Source organism: Apaloderma vittatum, unplaced genomic scaffold (genome assembly GCF_000703405.1).
Source record: "Apaloderma vittatum isolate BGI_N311 unplaced genomic scaffold, ASM70340v1 scaffold318, whole genome shotgun sequence".
NCBI lineage: Eukaryota > Metazoa > Chordata > Aves > Trogoniformes > Trogonidae > Apaloderma > Apaloderma vittatum.
The window spans coordinates 19,214-36,193 of record NW_009728813.1 but is presented as its reverse complement, the minus strand read 5'-3'; the positions used below and the strand labels follow the sequence as shown (position 1 = coordinate 36,193).

The 16,980-nt window shown below is 40.8% G+C and overlaps 1 protein-coding gene across 2 annotated transcripts in view; it reads right to left on the bottom strand.

The window, feature by feature from the left end:
* Window positions 1-16,980, bottom strand: part of PMS1 (PMS1 postmeiotic segregation increased 1 (S. cerevisiae)) — a 40,526-nt gene that overhangs the window by 6,497 nt on the left and 17,049 nt on the right. Inside the window, exons 5-10 of one of the 2 annotated variants that reach the window (XM_009874186.1) lie at window positions 16,621-16,737; window positions 13,116-13,238; window positions 11,341-11,484; window positions 9,160-10,043; window positions 3,565-4,020; window positions 3,005-3,135 (exon numbers count right to left, since the gene is read on the bottom strand). In XM_009874186.1, coding sequence (XP_009872488.1) covers window positions 3,005-3,135; window positions 3,565-4,020; window positions 9,160-10,043; window positions 11,341-11,484; window positions 13,116-13,238; window positions 16,621-16,737 — 1,855 coding nt within the window. The remainder of the gene's footprint in view (window positions 1-3,004; window positions 3,136-3,564; window positions 4,021-9,159; window positions 10,044-11,340; window positions 11,485-13,115; window positions 13,239-16,620; window positions 16,738-16,980) is intronic. The other variant, XM_009874188.1, reaches the window with a different exon arrangement.

The following is a 16,980-nucleotide window of genomic DNA, read 5'->3' as shown; positions in this document are numbered from 1 at the left end:
GAGGGGGGAAAAAAATAAAAATCTATCATCCTATATTCAACTCATCTTGGAAACAGTCCTGGTGAGGTGTTCAATACCAAAGCAAAAGGTCTTGCGTTCCACATTAGTATTGGAGTATTATGAGTAGACTCGGTATTTGATAAAGGTACCCATGGTCCTTCTCCTCTGGCAGAACGTATGTGGAGGTTTAGGCAAATAATCAGTGGAAGCTACCAGATTGACAGTCCTCTTCAGAGATCACCGTGGGTCATGGAAAGCCTCTCCTTCTGCAGCCAAAAATCGAATTAGAGCAGCTAAGGTTCCTTTGTTCTTGTTTTGGAAGGTATCTTAGAACTAATAGGAGGAGATGTCAGACTTACTCACAAGGATTGACAGAAAGGAAGAAATTACCAGAAACACCGATTTCACACTCAAATTCAAAGGTAAGGAAAGGAACTTTTGCTTGTGACATACAAGAGGATGTGCCTGCCAGAAAAAAGGAAATTTTCTACTACAGAAAATAAAACTCTTAACCTAGGGTGAAAAAGGAAGCCCTGCACTAGTGGCTATTAATAAAGGATCAACTAGCACTCAGAAAGTGACATCTCATATGACCATGTCAGGGTTGAAGTCCCAAAGGGAAGGACAGACCTTCGAATATAGACCTCGACAGTAAGTAGGAATTGATAGTTGAGCTGAGAAACAGCAAATACTAGGACTGACCCAACTGACTAAAAAAGTTGGGAAAAAATGAAGTACAAAGGTAGACGCACAGGGAACGGGGTTCAGGTGTTTTCCCACGGATGCTGCTAAGAGGAAACTCTCCAGCTACTGTGGGTTAAGTGCACATTTGTGTAAGCGGGACAGGTCACTCTTGGTGTGCAGGTCACTTTCTGTAAAGATTATACAAAGAGAATCCATAAATTAAAGAACATCAAACTGCATAGTGGAACTCCCATGGAGGAACACATAAGGCATGTTATTAATAAACACCTGTGTTTCTTAAATATCAGCTGTAAGAAGTATTTGCAGAAGGTAGTGAAGAGAGCATACCTCAGGGATGAGCTTAAGGAAAAAAAGAAAAAGATGAGGCTGATGGAGTATTAATCAAAAATCCTCAGGTCTGTCAGGATAAATTTCATTTGTTTGCTGGTATTTCTATCTTCATCCACGACGGTATGCTCTCTCGACAACAGAGGCCCCAACTGCTCTAATGTCATCAGCAGAGGCTTATAAACGTGACTGCCAAGCTTCAGATGTTAGTAACGTTTCATTCAAGTAGTTAAAATGTAATTCCCATTCTTCATAAGGGCCAGCCGTACGGTTCTGATCAAGTCCCTGACCACAGTTCATCAACCTGTACAGTGCATATGAAGCACTTTCACTCTCACTAACCATAAACCAAATGAGAAGAGTTTCCTCATAAGACTTCATTTCCCTAATTTCAAACACTCAGGAACACAGGGTTAGAAACGGTTACTGCTTCTCGGTTATTATGTCCCTTGCTGTTACATTGCACAACTCTGCTCTTAAACTAATTAAGAGATCTTAAAACTAGTTTCCCATCTCCACAAGGTTGGTCAACAACTCTCCTTCACTGTTGCCTAGAAACTGTCTTCAAATTTTCACATTCAATTTATGCACATCCAGTTTACATTACATCCAGATTACCATATCAGGAGGTGAAAAAAAGAAGTTATGTGAGCACAAGGGCTAAGCAATAATCTCTTTCTCCCCTATTGGTCTAGAAATCTATCACAGAGCTCCTCAGCTTTTGATTTGCTTAACTGAATAAATCTTTTATGAGCTGCCTTTACAATAGGCACTTTACTCCCCCAATCATTCACTCCAAGATTATTACAGGGAATACCTCTTCTACCAAGGTTTTGCTGTCCATGTAGGGAGTTAGCCAGTGTCCTGTGTTGAGCTAAAAACCCAGTTCTGTTTACCTAATCTTAACCCATGACAGCCAGTCAGAAAGAAGTTTTCCTGCTTTTGCTGTACATGATTCAGGGAAGAAAACAGCCAGGCTGTGAGTGAAGGAGTTGCTCTACATCTCCTTTTTGCCCCCAGCCTTAAAAGATCCCATATGTTACAGTAGATCTGTCATCGCTGTACATATGTGGGGATCTGTAACACATGAAGCTATAGCATTTCTAACAGCTCTTATAGCATCTTTTATCTGAGCTGTCAGCTAGGTACTACCCCCAAAGACACTTGCTTTCCTTGGAATTCTGGCTACAGAAATCCTGATCTGCAGAACCAACGCTGGGCGGGCTGTCTCGGGGTTTCCAGCTGCATCCCTTAAATCGTACAAACATTTGATCACTCCTGATAAGGCCAAAGGATCTTACACGAAACAGATTTATTCTGTGATCAATGTAGAGAAGCAGGCTGGCTCAAAAAAAAGATCAAACTCCACTGAAAGGTGGTTCTGCCACCTTTTTTCCTGGCCTCTTTGGGCTCTGTGTTATAACCCTGACAGGAAAGTCAGTCAATAACCACATCCAGGTCCTCAACTGCTCAACAGCAGAGGGGTGGTCACCTAAAGCACATACTCACAGAAGCTTCCACAAGTAATTATCACCTTGGAAGAAGCTGCCAGGGCAAGGGAATTCTCATCGCTTTCATCTGAATTCTCTCAGAATGGCAATTACAGGATATTGACATATCCAGGGCAAGGGAATTCTCATCGCTTTCATCTAAATTCTCTCAGAATGGCAATTACAGGGTATCAACATACAGCATTTTGAGAAAAGCAGCAAAAACAAGTCCAGAAAATGTAGATTTCAGAGCATTCTTTGAAATGCTATGGAAGTTTTCTGTTCAGTTATCAGTTTCTGTCACTCAGTGGTCTACGCAGAAGATTACATTCTTTGCCAAGTAATCTCAATGTTAAAGAAAGCAGGATATTAGAGCTTTAAATGATAAGCTGATGCAAAGTAACGTGATCTGCATTAGCATCTAAATCATTCAATCAGAAGAAACAAGCCCCAGTATGACAAAGATTTTAAAACCATCACACCTTCTATCAGTTTTATCTGGAATCCGTTTGCTACAAGCCTTGGATCTGACAAATAACTTGATCCATTGAAACTCTGGTGATCCTTCTGCATTTTACAAAGAGCAGCCATATACTGAGATCCACCGACAAGGCTGAAGAAAAAAAGAAAATCCCCAAAGAGTTAAAAACCAAAACCCTTAATGTGAAAATTAAAACAGACAAATACAGAAAGAGGCAGCTACTGATGAGTGATTGAGATTTTTTAAAAGCATTATGAAAAAGCAACTTGTTTAAAGAAACAAAATCACAACTATTCACATATCTTTAAAGAGTGACCAAGTTTAGGCACGTTATAATAATAATTACATCAGCCATTCCCTGAATTTATTTCATGGAGTATGGCCAGGCCTGCTCATTACTATGAAATAAAACTATACAAAACATAAAAACCTGTTCTTGCAGATAAACGAATGCACAAATTATCACAGAATTAGCAAGCAGGGCCTTAGCAGAGTTTACTATAAGTAATTATCAAATGATACTTGAAATATCATCCACATTTTTGCTCAGTTGTACTATACCTGTCTGTTAACACAACGGGCTTGTCCAGTTTCTCTACTGGAAGCTTATGATTCACGAGTAATCTTCTGCATAGCAGGGCTTCTTCCAATCTATATGGATTCAGCAACATGAGCTTGTTTTCAGTAGCAAATACCCAGACATCAGGAAAACTCTGACGACGGATCAGGAAAAGCTCGTGTTCATTGGAACAATTCTTCTTGTGCCTCTGAAGCTGATGCCTACAGGAACTCAGAGAAAAAGGCACCGTCACAATTTTTGTTGGCTGTTCAGGTTTCCGCTTCTTTTCAGTTTGAGCATGGAATATCTTGTCAAGCTTCTGCTGGTCAGATGGGGAAGTCTTCAGCTTGGGTTTCTGTTTTTCTGCCTCCTTTGCTGGTCGGCGCACCATCTGTCCCATCGCTTTCTTGACCTCTCTGTTGTACCGCTCCAGGTCTTTCGCAGCTTTTATTTCATAACTTCAAAGAGAAAACAAACCGGTAGCATCATTAGATAAAAAAAGCAAAACTAACCCCCAAATCCTTGCATACTGAAACGAAAGGCAAGGTAGCCTTTTCAACGGACAACAACAACTTCCATGGGTCATTCAAGTAGCCACATCGATATGTGGATGGAGACGGAGATGCGATGGAGACAGAAGGGCATCAGGGACCGTGCCCGTATTACGTTACCCTTTGAAGACGACGAGTTGGAAATTTTCCTTCATCGTGACAGCCAGAAAAACCTGAATTACTCAAGGGGGAGGAGTAGACAGCATCATGCAAAAAGCTACGGTGAGTTGCTTTTGACCTCGGTCCCAAAGACTGCGTTCAACTCAAATCTGCAACCAGATATAGAGTCTTGGAAGGAGCTTCGTCACTGGCACGTCCAGCCCAATTTACAAAGTCATTTAAGCTTCTAGAGATGTCAATGGGAGTCCATGCGGTTAGCTAAGTCTGGAGCCTAAAGAACTTTATATTAAGTAAAGCTTGAGTCTTAGGAAGAAGTACACTCCATGTCAAATGGCCTAAAATTAGCCACAGAAGGAAAAGCGTAAGAATATAGAATAGCTACAAGCATCACAGAATTCTGTAGCTAACAAACTCAACGATTTTTCAAAGTACTCGACAACAAACTACTCTTAAATGCTGTCTAAATGGTTAAAGCAATGGATCTTTAATGAGTTTACAAATGTCAGGAAGATAGCTAAACTTTAATAGATGCCAGGTTTACGCTTGCCTACTGCAAATGAATCTTACTTTTTTTTGAAGGCCAAAGGAGTGATTTGCTTAACTCCTCCTTTTGCCCTTATTTGATATTCTGAATTCTAGCAGGTAATTCAAACCAGTCCAATATTCAATATTAATTTTTAAAAAGTAGTACTATCAGATGTAAGTATTAAAAATAAGTATTTTAGCTGGTCATATTTATTTATTGCTACTAGCTGGAACAGTTTGATTCAATTACGTGTATGGATGCTGGAAAATTAAGGTCAACAAAAGGGTCACCATTTGCAATTAATTATGATGTGCTAGCATTCACATATGGTACCAATATTTAGTTAACTAAAAAAGTCAGCTTAAACAGTTTCTTGCAATAAATCATGTCCTAGAAAATACGGAGTAAATGTTAAGATAAAAAACATCTGCTCCCTTTAAAATGAATGGACAAAATCACTTGAACAGAATTTTTTTTTAAAAATCCCAAATACATTTATAGTTTTGACCAGATCAATAAATATATTGTTTTGAGTAGACCCAATTGTACTGCAGGAGAATACTGAACTAGAAGAGAGCTGAGCTTACGGTGACACACTACTAATCCGAAATTCCAAAGAAAGTTCAATTTGCCTGTCCTTTTAGGCTACTGTCAGGAAAATTCTAGCTTTACAAGCTTTGATTGAGTGGGTTTTGTAAATTTGTATACCTCACTATCAGCGATTTGCTCCAAATCAAAGAAAACAGCAGGTTTACAAACTGCAAGGGAACACTTCTGCATTTTCAAAAATCCTGCCGGAGAGGCAAGTATAATCAAAAAGTGCTACAAGAACTGTTTCTTCTCTGCTTTGTGAATTAAGACTGGAAATTCAGGATCCTATCCTGAAGCTCCAAAACCTAAAGCCAAGAAAATTTGCAACACGGGGTGTGAGGAAGGAATGGAATACTAGAACGAAATTTAGTTTCAAAGGCAGCTTTGGTTTAACTGGAAGAATAGAACCACGATTTATTATTTTCCCCTTGCACCTTAAACCCAAATGAATTATTCAGCATACAGCAACAACCTTTCAGTAGAAGGTCTCTCAGACCTTATAAGGCAAATGATCTGAGTGCAACTATTTAGAGTAAACTGACTGGAAATGGCCACTTGTGTATATCCTTAAGTGTCCAGAATATAGAAGCATCCCATTCTGAATGTAACACAGCATCAGTCTCTTCACATAATGAACCTAAATTAACTCGAGCTATCAGCATGATTAAGTATTACATCCTATGCCTGTGTTTCCCTGCCCTGTGAAGAGGGAAAAGGGAAAAAAAAAAAACCAAAACACAAACCAACCTTTTAATTTCCCACATCAGCTTTTCAGTTTGCTTCTGCAATGCATGGGTGCCTAAAGCTGAGTGAACAGTGTGGACTGAACAGATGCTGGGGACAAGCAACAGTATGGAAGGACTGGTCCTAATTAGCAACAACGTTACTAATGATTAATATGTGGCAGTATATGAATGGAGCTGGCTAGAGATACAATGGATGGCCACCAACCAGCTGGTCCCACCAAACGACCTCCCCACCCAAAGGAAAGAGAACACGTTAACTAAAAGGTTAAAACACCGTAAAATGGCATTTTCTGTAATTGCTGAGCAAGCATGTTGGCCCCAATGTGAAAGAGCTGCACAAGCCGTGAGATGCACGGGAAGTTTATCAGGCAATAAAAAGCTACCACGCACGACCTAGTGACTCCCACTGACTGCCCATGTGCACGCTCCTACCTGTCAACAGACAGCAAAGGCCACGCTAGCTCAAAATGGGTTTCTCAGAAGGTACAAACATAAAGAATTACTGCAGAGTGCTGACAAGGAAATTTGTTGGTCCCACGATAACGTGCGTGCAGCACTGAGCCTTTCCCACACCTTCAGGATAACTACTGCTGCCATTACCATGGCACTTAGGGGGTTTTCTCCCACTCCCACCTGAGCCTGATATGCAAGAAATATTAAGGCCGGACACATTAAGTGTATTTAGTGTATTAAGTAAGAGCAGAGCAAGCGCAAGAAATTAAATCCTGGCTTTGCGGAGCAGGGGGATAGGCGATGCTGCCAACGTGGACATGCATGGAAGCTTTCCTCTTCTATTATAACCTAAAGACCATAACATTTTACATTCCGGTTGAGTAATAAATGCTGTCTTGTTTTGAAAAGGCTATCCTGTGTCACTGGGAGACATCTGTTGGCTGTACTGTTCCCAAAAAAGGAATTTAAACTCATTTAGACCTGCTGGAGGAGCCACAGAGAGCGAGCTGCTGAAGCTAAGCCCACCCGTTGGAAGACATGCGTGTGACTTTACAGCAGGAGGACAGAGCAGCGGAGCCCCGGAAAAGCGGGGTCTTGCCAGCAAGGCTGCGCGCGGTTGGAGGTACAGCGCGCTCAGAACCGTGACACTTCGGCTGCCCTGTTGGATATACATTTGCTGTTACCTCTAGGTGGCCCAATTTATCCAGGGTATCTGGATAGGCAAGACTCAGGTTCTCTGCCAGACACACAACAGTTCTGGACTGCTGCCTTGGAGGAAAACAAGACGTCTGCGCAGCTCTTCCTATCTGCTACTTTCTGAGGCAATTTGGAAAGATTAAAAGCAGAGAAGAGGTACACCAAAGCTGAAATGTAGGGATATAACTAGCAGTAAATATTTCATTCGCTTTATCACCCACTGGAGCATACTGCATTCAATCCTACCTAAAAGGAAAACTTCATTACCAGACAGGTCTCCTTCCTGAACTAATATAAAGTTAATCTGTAGGCACACTTATAACAGTTGTACCAGGAAAGTAACCATGGAATTTCAAGAGCTAAACAGACCAAATTAACATTTTCCAAAGCAGCCAGCAGAACCTTTTGTTTATCTTCATTAAGAGCACGCACATAATTGGAGAAGATTTCTACTATTACATTAATATTTCTGCAAATGCAGGAATGGACAAATTACCTACTCACGTGTATGCCTTTGTCATCGCGGCATGTTGTTTGCCGAGTGAGTTTTGTATAAATCAGAACCTCGATAAAAGGTTTTGCTTAACTCTGATAATAGCTGTCATTCAGAACAATGCAGATGTTTTCAAAGTGAAAAAGTCAAGGAAAACCCAGATATATTAATTCAATAACTATTGAGAGAATTCTTACCATTCTCCTCATCTCTCATCAGTGTCACTGTTTGGTTAGTACAATGTCCTGTTCAGTGGTCTTTAACAGCCTTGCCTTGCTTTCAGAACATGAAGAAAACACATTTTCACAACAGTTCCAGCAAGTTTGCTCTTCGGAACTAAAATCTCATTTCCCAAACCTTCTGCTACAACTCACAATACCCATTCAAATCATTACATGTAAAACTATTGAAGAACCACTTCTACTCTCCCCATTTGTGTGATGCCCTACAGCATTCTGTAATTTTATAAAGTTACAAAAAAAAGATGTAGAAGGTGGGTTTTTTTAGGTTTTTGTTTGTTTGGTTGGTTTTATTATCTGTCTTAGAATGTCCCAAAACCTGTTATTCTAATTAATTCATCTTTACCATAAGTGCCACATAAAGAACAAGATATACCTAATATTTTAACTAATCTAATCCCTGCCTCAATCTAGGCTAAAATATTTCCCCTAGTTGCAGATGGTTTTCAAAAACGCAGTGACAACTTGTTTTAGAAAAACACAGAAGTAAGACAGTCAGATTTTAATCGAAAAAGATACTTGGTTTTAATTGAAACAATAAGCTTCAAATCATACTATACTCTCTGAACCAGCACTGGAATAGCTGTTTAGGGGGAAAAGAAATTCTTTGTGCCATTTGATTGCGTTTTATGAATCCAATTCTGAGGCAGCCTGGGTTGGTACACGTACTAAATTTAGAGGAAAGAAGTTTAACAAATGTTCGAGTACTAAAGATCCTGAAACAGAATTTCTCACTTTGCAGCAATAAAAAAAGAACGGTTCATCGGAAAAGCTCTGGAGGAATTATCTGGTGCCTCATCCATCACCACGCTGGTTTTCACTGACAGTGCAGCAGGAGTGACAACACAGAGGCAGCTCTCAGAAAACACAAGTTTGCAGGATTTGAGCAGCACGTCTTCCTGCCTGTTATCTCTAAATATCAATTCAGCAAGCCCGTCCCTACCCAAACGCCGTGTGGCGCCGTGGCGAAACGATCACTGTAATCAGCAGCACACAGCTGCACGCAGCTAAAGATGACAACTCACAAGACCGGTGCTGATCCTGGAAAGCCATAAATCATTTTCTGCTCTAATTTTTTTCATAAATAACTGGAAAGTTACGATTTTTTTTTTTTTTAATTCACTACAGGTGACTCACTGGCAACTACCATATTTAGAAGCAAGCCACAGCCTGAAAACTTACTTCTTTTTTTCCTCTTTGTTCAAATTCTTCCACTGCTCTTCAATCTCCAGCAGAATGTCCTCCATGTTAGTCTTTGGGTTATCAGCTATCAATTTTGGACGACACTCTTGAGTGAAAAATCCCATCGCAGACTTTGGTTTCTTTATTATTCTACTACTAATTAAGTCATAAGCCTTCACGTGTCCAAATTTATCGCTTATCACATTTCTTTTCGTTGAGCTTTGATGTGAGATGTGTGGATCATCGCTCTGTTCATTTTGCTTACTAACTGTTCCTCCAGCTTCTGGAAGCAAAATCTTGACGGGTTCCAGGTTGTCTCCTAGGTGGTTTTTAAGTCCATTTCCCATACTCCAATTATCAGCAGAGATTTCAGGCAAGTCTTTAGGGACTAAGGCTTCCTCATTCGTTTCTATTTCGTCTACATTATCAGAACTCAAAAGATGTTCATCAGGTCTCCTAGACTTGGGGTCCACGAGAACACCATCACTTTCAGTATCGGTCATATTCTGTCCAATCTGTTGCTCCTCACACAATAAATCTAAGGAACTGACTGGAAAGGCATCACTCTCAGAGAACTCGTTTTTGTTCAGGCGACTACATACATTATCACCGCAAAATGTCTGATGATTTAAGCAGATCTCTGTTTTTTTTCCTGCTTGACAGTTTTGCACATCACTGCTGAATGAAAGGAATGAAGCATGAGCATGGAGATCATCGTTTCCAGATGGTCCCATTTCATTAACAGCCACATCTGTTTGTTCTGTTCTATGAACAAACTTGTCTTCTGAGGTAACATCTGTTTTATTACTTTCACCAGGGACTGTAGCAGGTAGTGGCCCATACAGTGATTTCAGCACATTTTCAACAGCAAGTAAGACAGATTCCTGAAAAAAAAGAAACCAAAACAAAATAGAGAAGCCACACACACAAGCAAATGTGAAAATGTAACTGATAGATATTGGGGATATAGAACAAGAAGCAAAGTGATCTTGATTAGATTATTTTTCAGACCAATCTGGACAGATTATTGTATTTGAGTTGCTCACACATGCTCAGAAAGACTCTGAGCTGGACACCTTCAGCCTCAAACATTTTGCGATCGTTATTCTGCTTCGCTGCTTATCACAAAACCCATTAACCGTTTTCTTTGTAACAGGACAGAGGATGCTTAAACCAGTACCAGGTAAAGCTTTTCCCACCTAACGCGAAGTTGGAAGCTTACAGCCAAGAAAGTTGCACCAACAACATCCCATTTCACATAAACCTGTTTGTGGAGGCGCTTTCATGGCACGTGCTTCCAAGACAGCTTTGCACCAAATGATGAAAATGAAAAAACCCAACAAACCCAAACCCACAAAACAAGATAAAAAGCAACCCTTTTTCTAACGCCAAAGGGAAGTTTTAACCTGATCAAATGCAAGAATGCTAGGTTCATTTTCATCAAAAGTGACCCTTGACAGGCAGTACGTTTACAAGATTCACGTAAACAAATACAACAACTTTGAGTGGAGAAGAGGATTGACGCTCCGGTGTGACTGCCTGCATTCGGTTTGAATAACCCACCTTGCTTTTGTAGCCTTTTTAATTTCTGTGGTACTGTTTTATCATAGGAAGTGTTAATAAGCAAAAGTGAATTTATGGAAATTTCACAGAATCACAAAACGTTCGGGCTTGGAGGGAACCTCTGGGGATCATCTAGTGCAACCTCCCCCTGCCAGAGCAGGTCCTCAAACTCAAGTGATATCAGCAAGACTCTGTACACATAATGGCAAAACATTGCTTTAACCCAAAACCGCACCTGTAACGTACAGGATGTTTAAAAGGTCTAATGATGAAGGTAAGCACGAGATTTATGTAGGGACACACATGATAAATCCCTATCTTCTATCACTGTAAAGCCATCTGAAAACAAAGGTGATGCACGCACGCATCTGACAGCCTTAAATTGGTCTTTGAAATCAACTGGGAAATTAATTTTGAATAATCTCCCACGTAGCATGTCCAATGCTTTTCCAACGAAACAGTCCTGTGACAGAGGCAAGCAATCAGGTAACTAAAAAAAACCACATACATCAGTGGCACTGTTTACTTTCAAACATTTCAGTAGTCCAGAAGCCCTTATTATTATTCTTATATAAGTAAAAGGCTGACAGCTTAAAACCAGATTAAAACCTTAGTTACCTTATCATGCAGCAAAACTTGAGTTTTATCAGGTGTTAAATTCACATCCACGGCCGAGGCAGGTACAGTAATATTCAGAAAGCAAACAGGATAGAAACGAGCACAGTCCTTGTGTGTCACCAGGCTGTAGTACTGTCGAATTAACTACAGATTGATTTCATAAAGACATGTCAGTAAAGGCAGTAAAATAGACACAAAGGCACAGAAACAAAATTTGACATTACAGAAGCATAACAGGTTTGTTGGGAATTGGTTTGTGGGTGTTTTTTTTTTTTTTTAAAGAAATACTAAAAAGGTGCTCCTGGGTGTACATGTATGCTGGAATAATCACCAAAAAGGGAGTTATTGGTGGTTTCCATGTCTTCCTAGCTAGATTGTTTTTTTTTAAAAAAAGGAACCAGTTCTAAGATAGCACTGGTATCTGCTCTGACCGGCTGAATTAACATATTCATGATATACTCAGGTTGGACTGCAACTCCAATCCTCACTTCCTCAATCAACAGAAATACTATTATTTGGTTTTTAAAGAAAATTTACTTCTACAATGTGCAACTACACTGTTGTCTCTTTTAGAGAAACTAAAGTCTGTTTGCACCACAGACCTGCCCTTTTCCCAGAACGGGATTAATCTGTTCTTTTATTAACTCAATTATTAAATTTACAGCTTTTCTCAAACTCTGCTTGCCCTTACTCTTTTCTCTATAACCCTCTCAAAAGCTCCACCAAAAGACTGCAGCACGACTTAGTTGTTTCAGAATTCTGGTCTCGTTAACCAGAAGGATCAAATAAAGATTCTTGCATTTCTTTCTATTATCACGAATCCTTCAAGATACTGGAGAAAGGAATACGTTAACGAGACAAAAAATAAAAACATGAAAGCATAAAAATATGAAAGCTGTCTCTGTCATGGGATTCAAGCCAAGCCTTGAGCTCCCAGAAGAACCAGGCACATTGAAAGCCGCGTGGAGGTGGCTTATCTGTCACACAAGTTGAGGTTTTACACCTACAGAGCTCTGCTTGCCAGATGAAAACTCCTTCATTGTCTCCGCTTTAAAGCTTACATGGACACTTTGGCACAAACTTGATTTTCTCTTCTGGGGAGGGCAAGGATTAAGAGAGCAAGGCTGCTCGGAGAGAGGTGCCGCAGGGTTCAGCAGTGTGAGAAACCCAAGAGTATCAAATTCTGCCTACACAATGATTAGCTGTAGCCAATGCTGCTGCACTATCACTTTCATTTTTATCCAATGCATACACAGCTTTAAAGGCAAAGCGTGCCTCTCGGCTTGATAAGCCCACAGCAAGAAGCTGTGGACAAAATTTTGTGGATAAAAATCAAAGCTTTATTTTCAGAAAAATTCTCTTAAAAAGAAACTACATAAAATTCCCGTATGGAAAACTGCACAGGTGTATTTCTGCAGGCTAATTGAAAGGAAAAAAAAACCCCACAACTATTCTGGTCTCTCAAGAGAGTAACTGAAATTGCATTTTTTGGTAACAGCCATACACATAACCTCCAGCTCTGCGGTCGTGACTGCCTGCAAATGGAACTGAAGGGAGGCACCAGGAGCATCACGCTCATGGAAGAGGTTTCTGTTTTAAATGCTAGTATCTGCACCTGTAATACTCCAGTTATTTTATGTGGGGAAGAAAGCTGTGCGTGCTTCTGTTCTCAAAGAATCACAGAACGGCATAGGCTGGAAGGGACATTAGAGATCATCTAGTCCAACCTCCCCATCATGATTCTATTCCTTGAATAAAAAGCTAGAGGATGTTACCTTCAGTATTTCCTTCGGATGAACTGGACGATTATTTATAAAGACAAAACTCCTTTCTGAACTCGAAAGGCTTGTCAAAGAACTGTCTGACTCAGCTTTTGGGAGAAATCCTGAGAGGTTTATCTGCAATGATAACAAAAATACAGTGGAGAAGTCTTTTAAAGAGAACCCCCCAAAAGTTTGGTTTGTTTTTTAGAGACAAGATATTAAAATGAAACTGCCCTGGAGTCCAAGTTTATTTAAATAAGTAAGTAAATAAATAAATGAATGGCCTTGAGAAGGATGGGTGTGTGTCTATTTCCCTTGATCAATTTATTGAGGAATTTACCCGTCTGAAGTGCCAGTTGCATCAGGTCACTGGCTGCAGCCGAGGGCTGTGGAGAACAACGCCGGGCAGCTTCAGGCTGGAGGGTTCCCAACTTCACCCCTGCCCAAGCCAAAGGCACGCGCGGCCGCCCAGCCCGGTAACAAATCCCCCCTCTGGGGAAAGCCCAAACCCACGCAATCCCTCCCGCTGTGTTCTACACGCAGGGCACCTTAAATAGCCTGTCCCAGGGCACTGAATTCAGGGCACCTAAATTTACCTACGCCACCTGTATCCAAATCATCTGACTCGCGAGAGCGCTGAGTGCCCGCGATTCTCGGGCCGCAGCAGAACCTGTGAGCACGCGGCCCTGCCAAGGAGCCTCAGAAAAAATCACGCCATTCGAGCATCTCCACGTTCTAAGATTTTTTTTCCTATCGAGATTCTTAACTTTTTTGGTAGGTCAAAACGAGGCCAATGACTTGCATTGCCTGTCGTCCCCCCCACCTCCCTCCAAGCAATTTGGAAACCGTTGGATCGATTTCAACTCAATCCAATGAAGAAGCACAAATCCCAAAGATATTATATTTCCACAATTTCTGTGATAACCGACAGCTGTTTGGAGAGGAGAGCTTCGAGATAATGACCTTACTGCGGAAAAGGCAATCTGTGGCTTTCAAAAAGCCAAGATCCATCAGCGCAACCAGCCAGCCCACATACTGCCCCACACATCGCCCCAAACTAAGAAGCGAAGGATCCCTGGGATGGAGATTTTGGAAATACAGGAAAGTTCAGAGAACGTTCTGGTAGCAGGGTGGATGACTGAACGCAGAAATCGGACCTCATTTTGGCTGAACCACTTGCATACACTAAAATCCAAATTATTATGCATTTGAAACGGAATTTAAAATCCCTGGGATTTGGCCTGCCCTCCCTGTCCATCTACGTCACGCCAGCTATCTGCTTCGTGCGCTCCCTTATTCCCTCTTGACCTTGTCGTAAGCATTCTGTGCTAAAGCTGGAGTGTTCTGGTCAGCAACGTCGCACAGAACCAAACACCACTGGTCAAGTTAAAGAGGTGTCAAATATCTGTCGGATGATTATCAAAAAAAAAAACCACCCCAACCCCAACATGCAGCACCTTGAGATTTAGTTTGGCAACTTTAGCACACCCTCCCTATGCTTCAAGCTCCTTTTCTTATTCCCAAATATTCACAGGAGTCTTTCATTTCAAACAGTATTTTTTTTTTTTTGCATACAGGCAACATTAAAGCAAAACTGAAAGTCTCTAAACTCATTTAAGAAGCCAGATTTAGAAATGGCTGACTGCTGTTACTATTTAAAGCCATGCAGAGTATCAGTATGCTCATTAGAAGTTAGCAACAATTTCTAAAACTAGCCTTAATTATAACTTTCACATGCGAAAGTATGTGAAAGACAAAATTACAGAGACTGGAAACTCTAACAGCATCTTTACTTCTAAATTAGATCACGTCTTTAAAAGTTAATATTTCAATTTAAATAAACCCAAAACTTACACACATCTTATATCTGTGTTGAGCAGACAGCAGAATTTCTTTCTTAACAACTTATCTTTTTCCAATCTGCTGAACTTAACCTCCCCAGAAAAAGAGGAGACTCAGAAAAACTCCTGTGTGAAAGTTTTCACCCAAAACAGACCCATCCATTTACAAGAGCAGGGACGTGAAAAACACAGATATTATATTTTCTCAGGTCACTTTTTATTTTACAAGTAGCTCCTGCATGCTCTGGAGTCAGCTTGCAATCTGTTCTTGTTTCATTCAGTGCTCATGATGGAAACGTTTTGAAGAGGGCCAGTCTCTAAAAACTCACTCATCACACGTTTTAACTCTGCAGTGAGTAACAGAGAGCTGTTTGTAGCAAGATGAGTCTTGTCTTCAGAGTAGACTTTGCAGCAAAGGAGTATGAAGCTACACAATAAAATAAGCAGGAAAGGAAAAGAATTACAGAGCTGCTCTCAGGTGTGTGCACCGAGAGGGGCATGGACCTAACAGAAAGGAAAAACCTTGTGATTAAATACCTGTCCCAGTTCTTGCACACAAGGGAGAACGGGAGGATTACACTGGCAACCTTAATTCTGTCATTTCACGGTGTTTGGCTGCTCAATTCAGAAACGTCCATGGTTTCTGACTGCAGATTTGCGCGTGAGCAATACGCGGGGATACACCCATAAACGATGCACGTGGTATTTTACACACTATTTAGAGACAGAGAGAGCTGGAATGTTCCCCAACTTCTATTCAAGGAATACGGATGCCTCAAGATACAGCAGAGAGGTAACGTGAGAACCTGAGAGCCTCCTTCAAGCAAGTCCCTTCTAAATATCCCCAAGCGTATATATATTCAGATTTTGTACTAAATTCCGAGTAATGCTATTAGACACAACTTACGTGCAGCACAGCAAGTGTTTAACACCCACTGTGACTTCACAGATGGTGGTTCACCTCATCTAAGTGACTGGGCAAGATTTATTACTACAAAGTACAGGAAAATGTAACTTTGAAAGACCATCACAGCAGCAAGACACCCCTTTATATGAATTTCTCTGGCAAAAATGGAAGCAGACTAAAAAAATCTTCTGGAAAATATCAGATAAAGGAGAATATCCTGAGGAACTCCCTCAATTTCAACAGGGGCCAAAACAGCCAAGTGCACTGAATTTTTGAAGTATTTCCTCGAAAGACACGTTTACTGGAAATTTTGCCTATCTCGCCCTCTCAGCAGGTGTTTCTTCGGCTGCTCAGGTGCCCCTCACTGAAATGGAAGGGATATCCTTTAGAGTGCAAGGCTAAGAGGCTGTGAAGATGAGAACGCTATAAATGCTTACATATTAATCAGAGCACAACCTGCCTGTGGGCCAGGAATCCCATCTTAGACAGCTCTGAGCAATCAGCAATTCTGCATTTGTCATCACAACTGTTTTTACTGCCATTTGATCAGTGCCACATGAGTCCCCACTAGATGATTCTTGGAGTGGATTTTCAATCACCAAACCAATTAATTTTACAGAAAGGACAGTAATAGAATCAAATGCATTAATCAGATGTCAGCCTGGAGATGATGCTCTCTTTTGCAGAGTCTCCTCCTTTTCGAATCTGGATTTAGCTCGCTTTACTGACAGGCTTTAAGTGGGTTCGGGAGAAGGAAGTTTAAACTCACCTCAGGATCCTCAGAGTGGTGTTGAAAAGGTACCATACTGCCCATAACGGCTGTTCCCAGAACTGACATACAGGCCATTTTGTGATCCGACACCCTGGTCTTCTGCCAAATAACTGCCTGAAACAAATGGCACGGAGTCAAATTTTTGACATTATATTTGTTGAACTCGAGTCATGTCGACGAACATGCATATGCAACTGCACACATACTGTATATGTAACATTCTGTACTTTGACCCTCTTACATTCACAACTTTCAGCGTTAACACATGCGATATGGCCCTTTTTGGTGTGTCTGCTCGCATTGTGTTACTTCTTTAGGCTCGTAGCAATCGGAAAACGAAGCAAAGCTCATATTTAT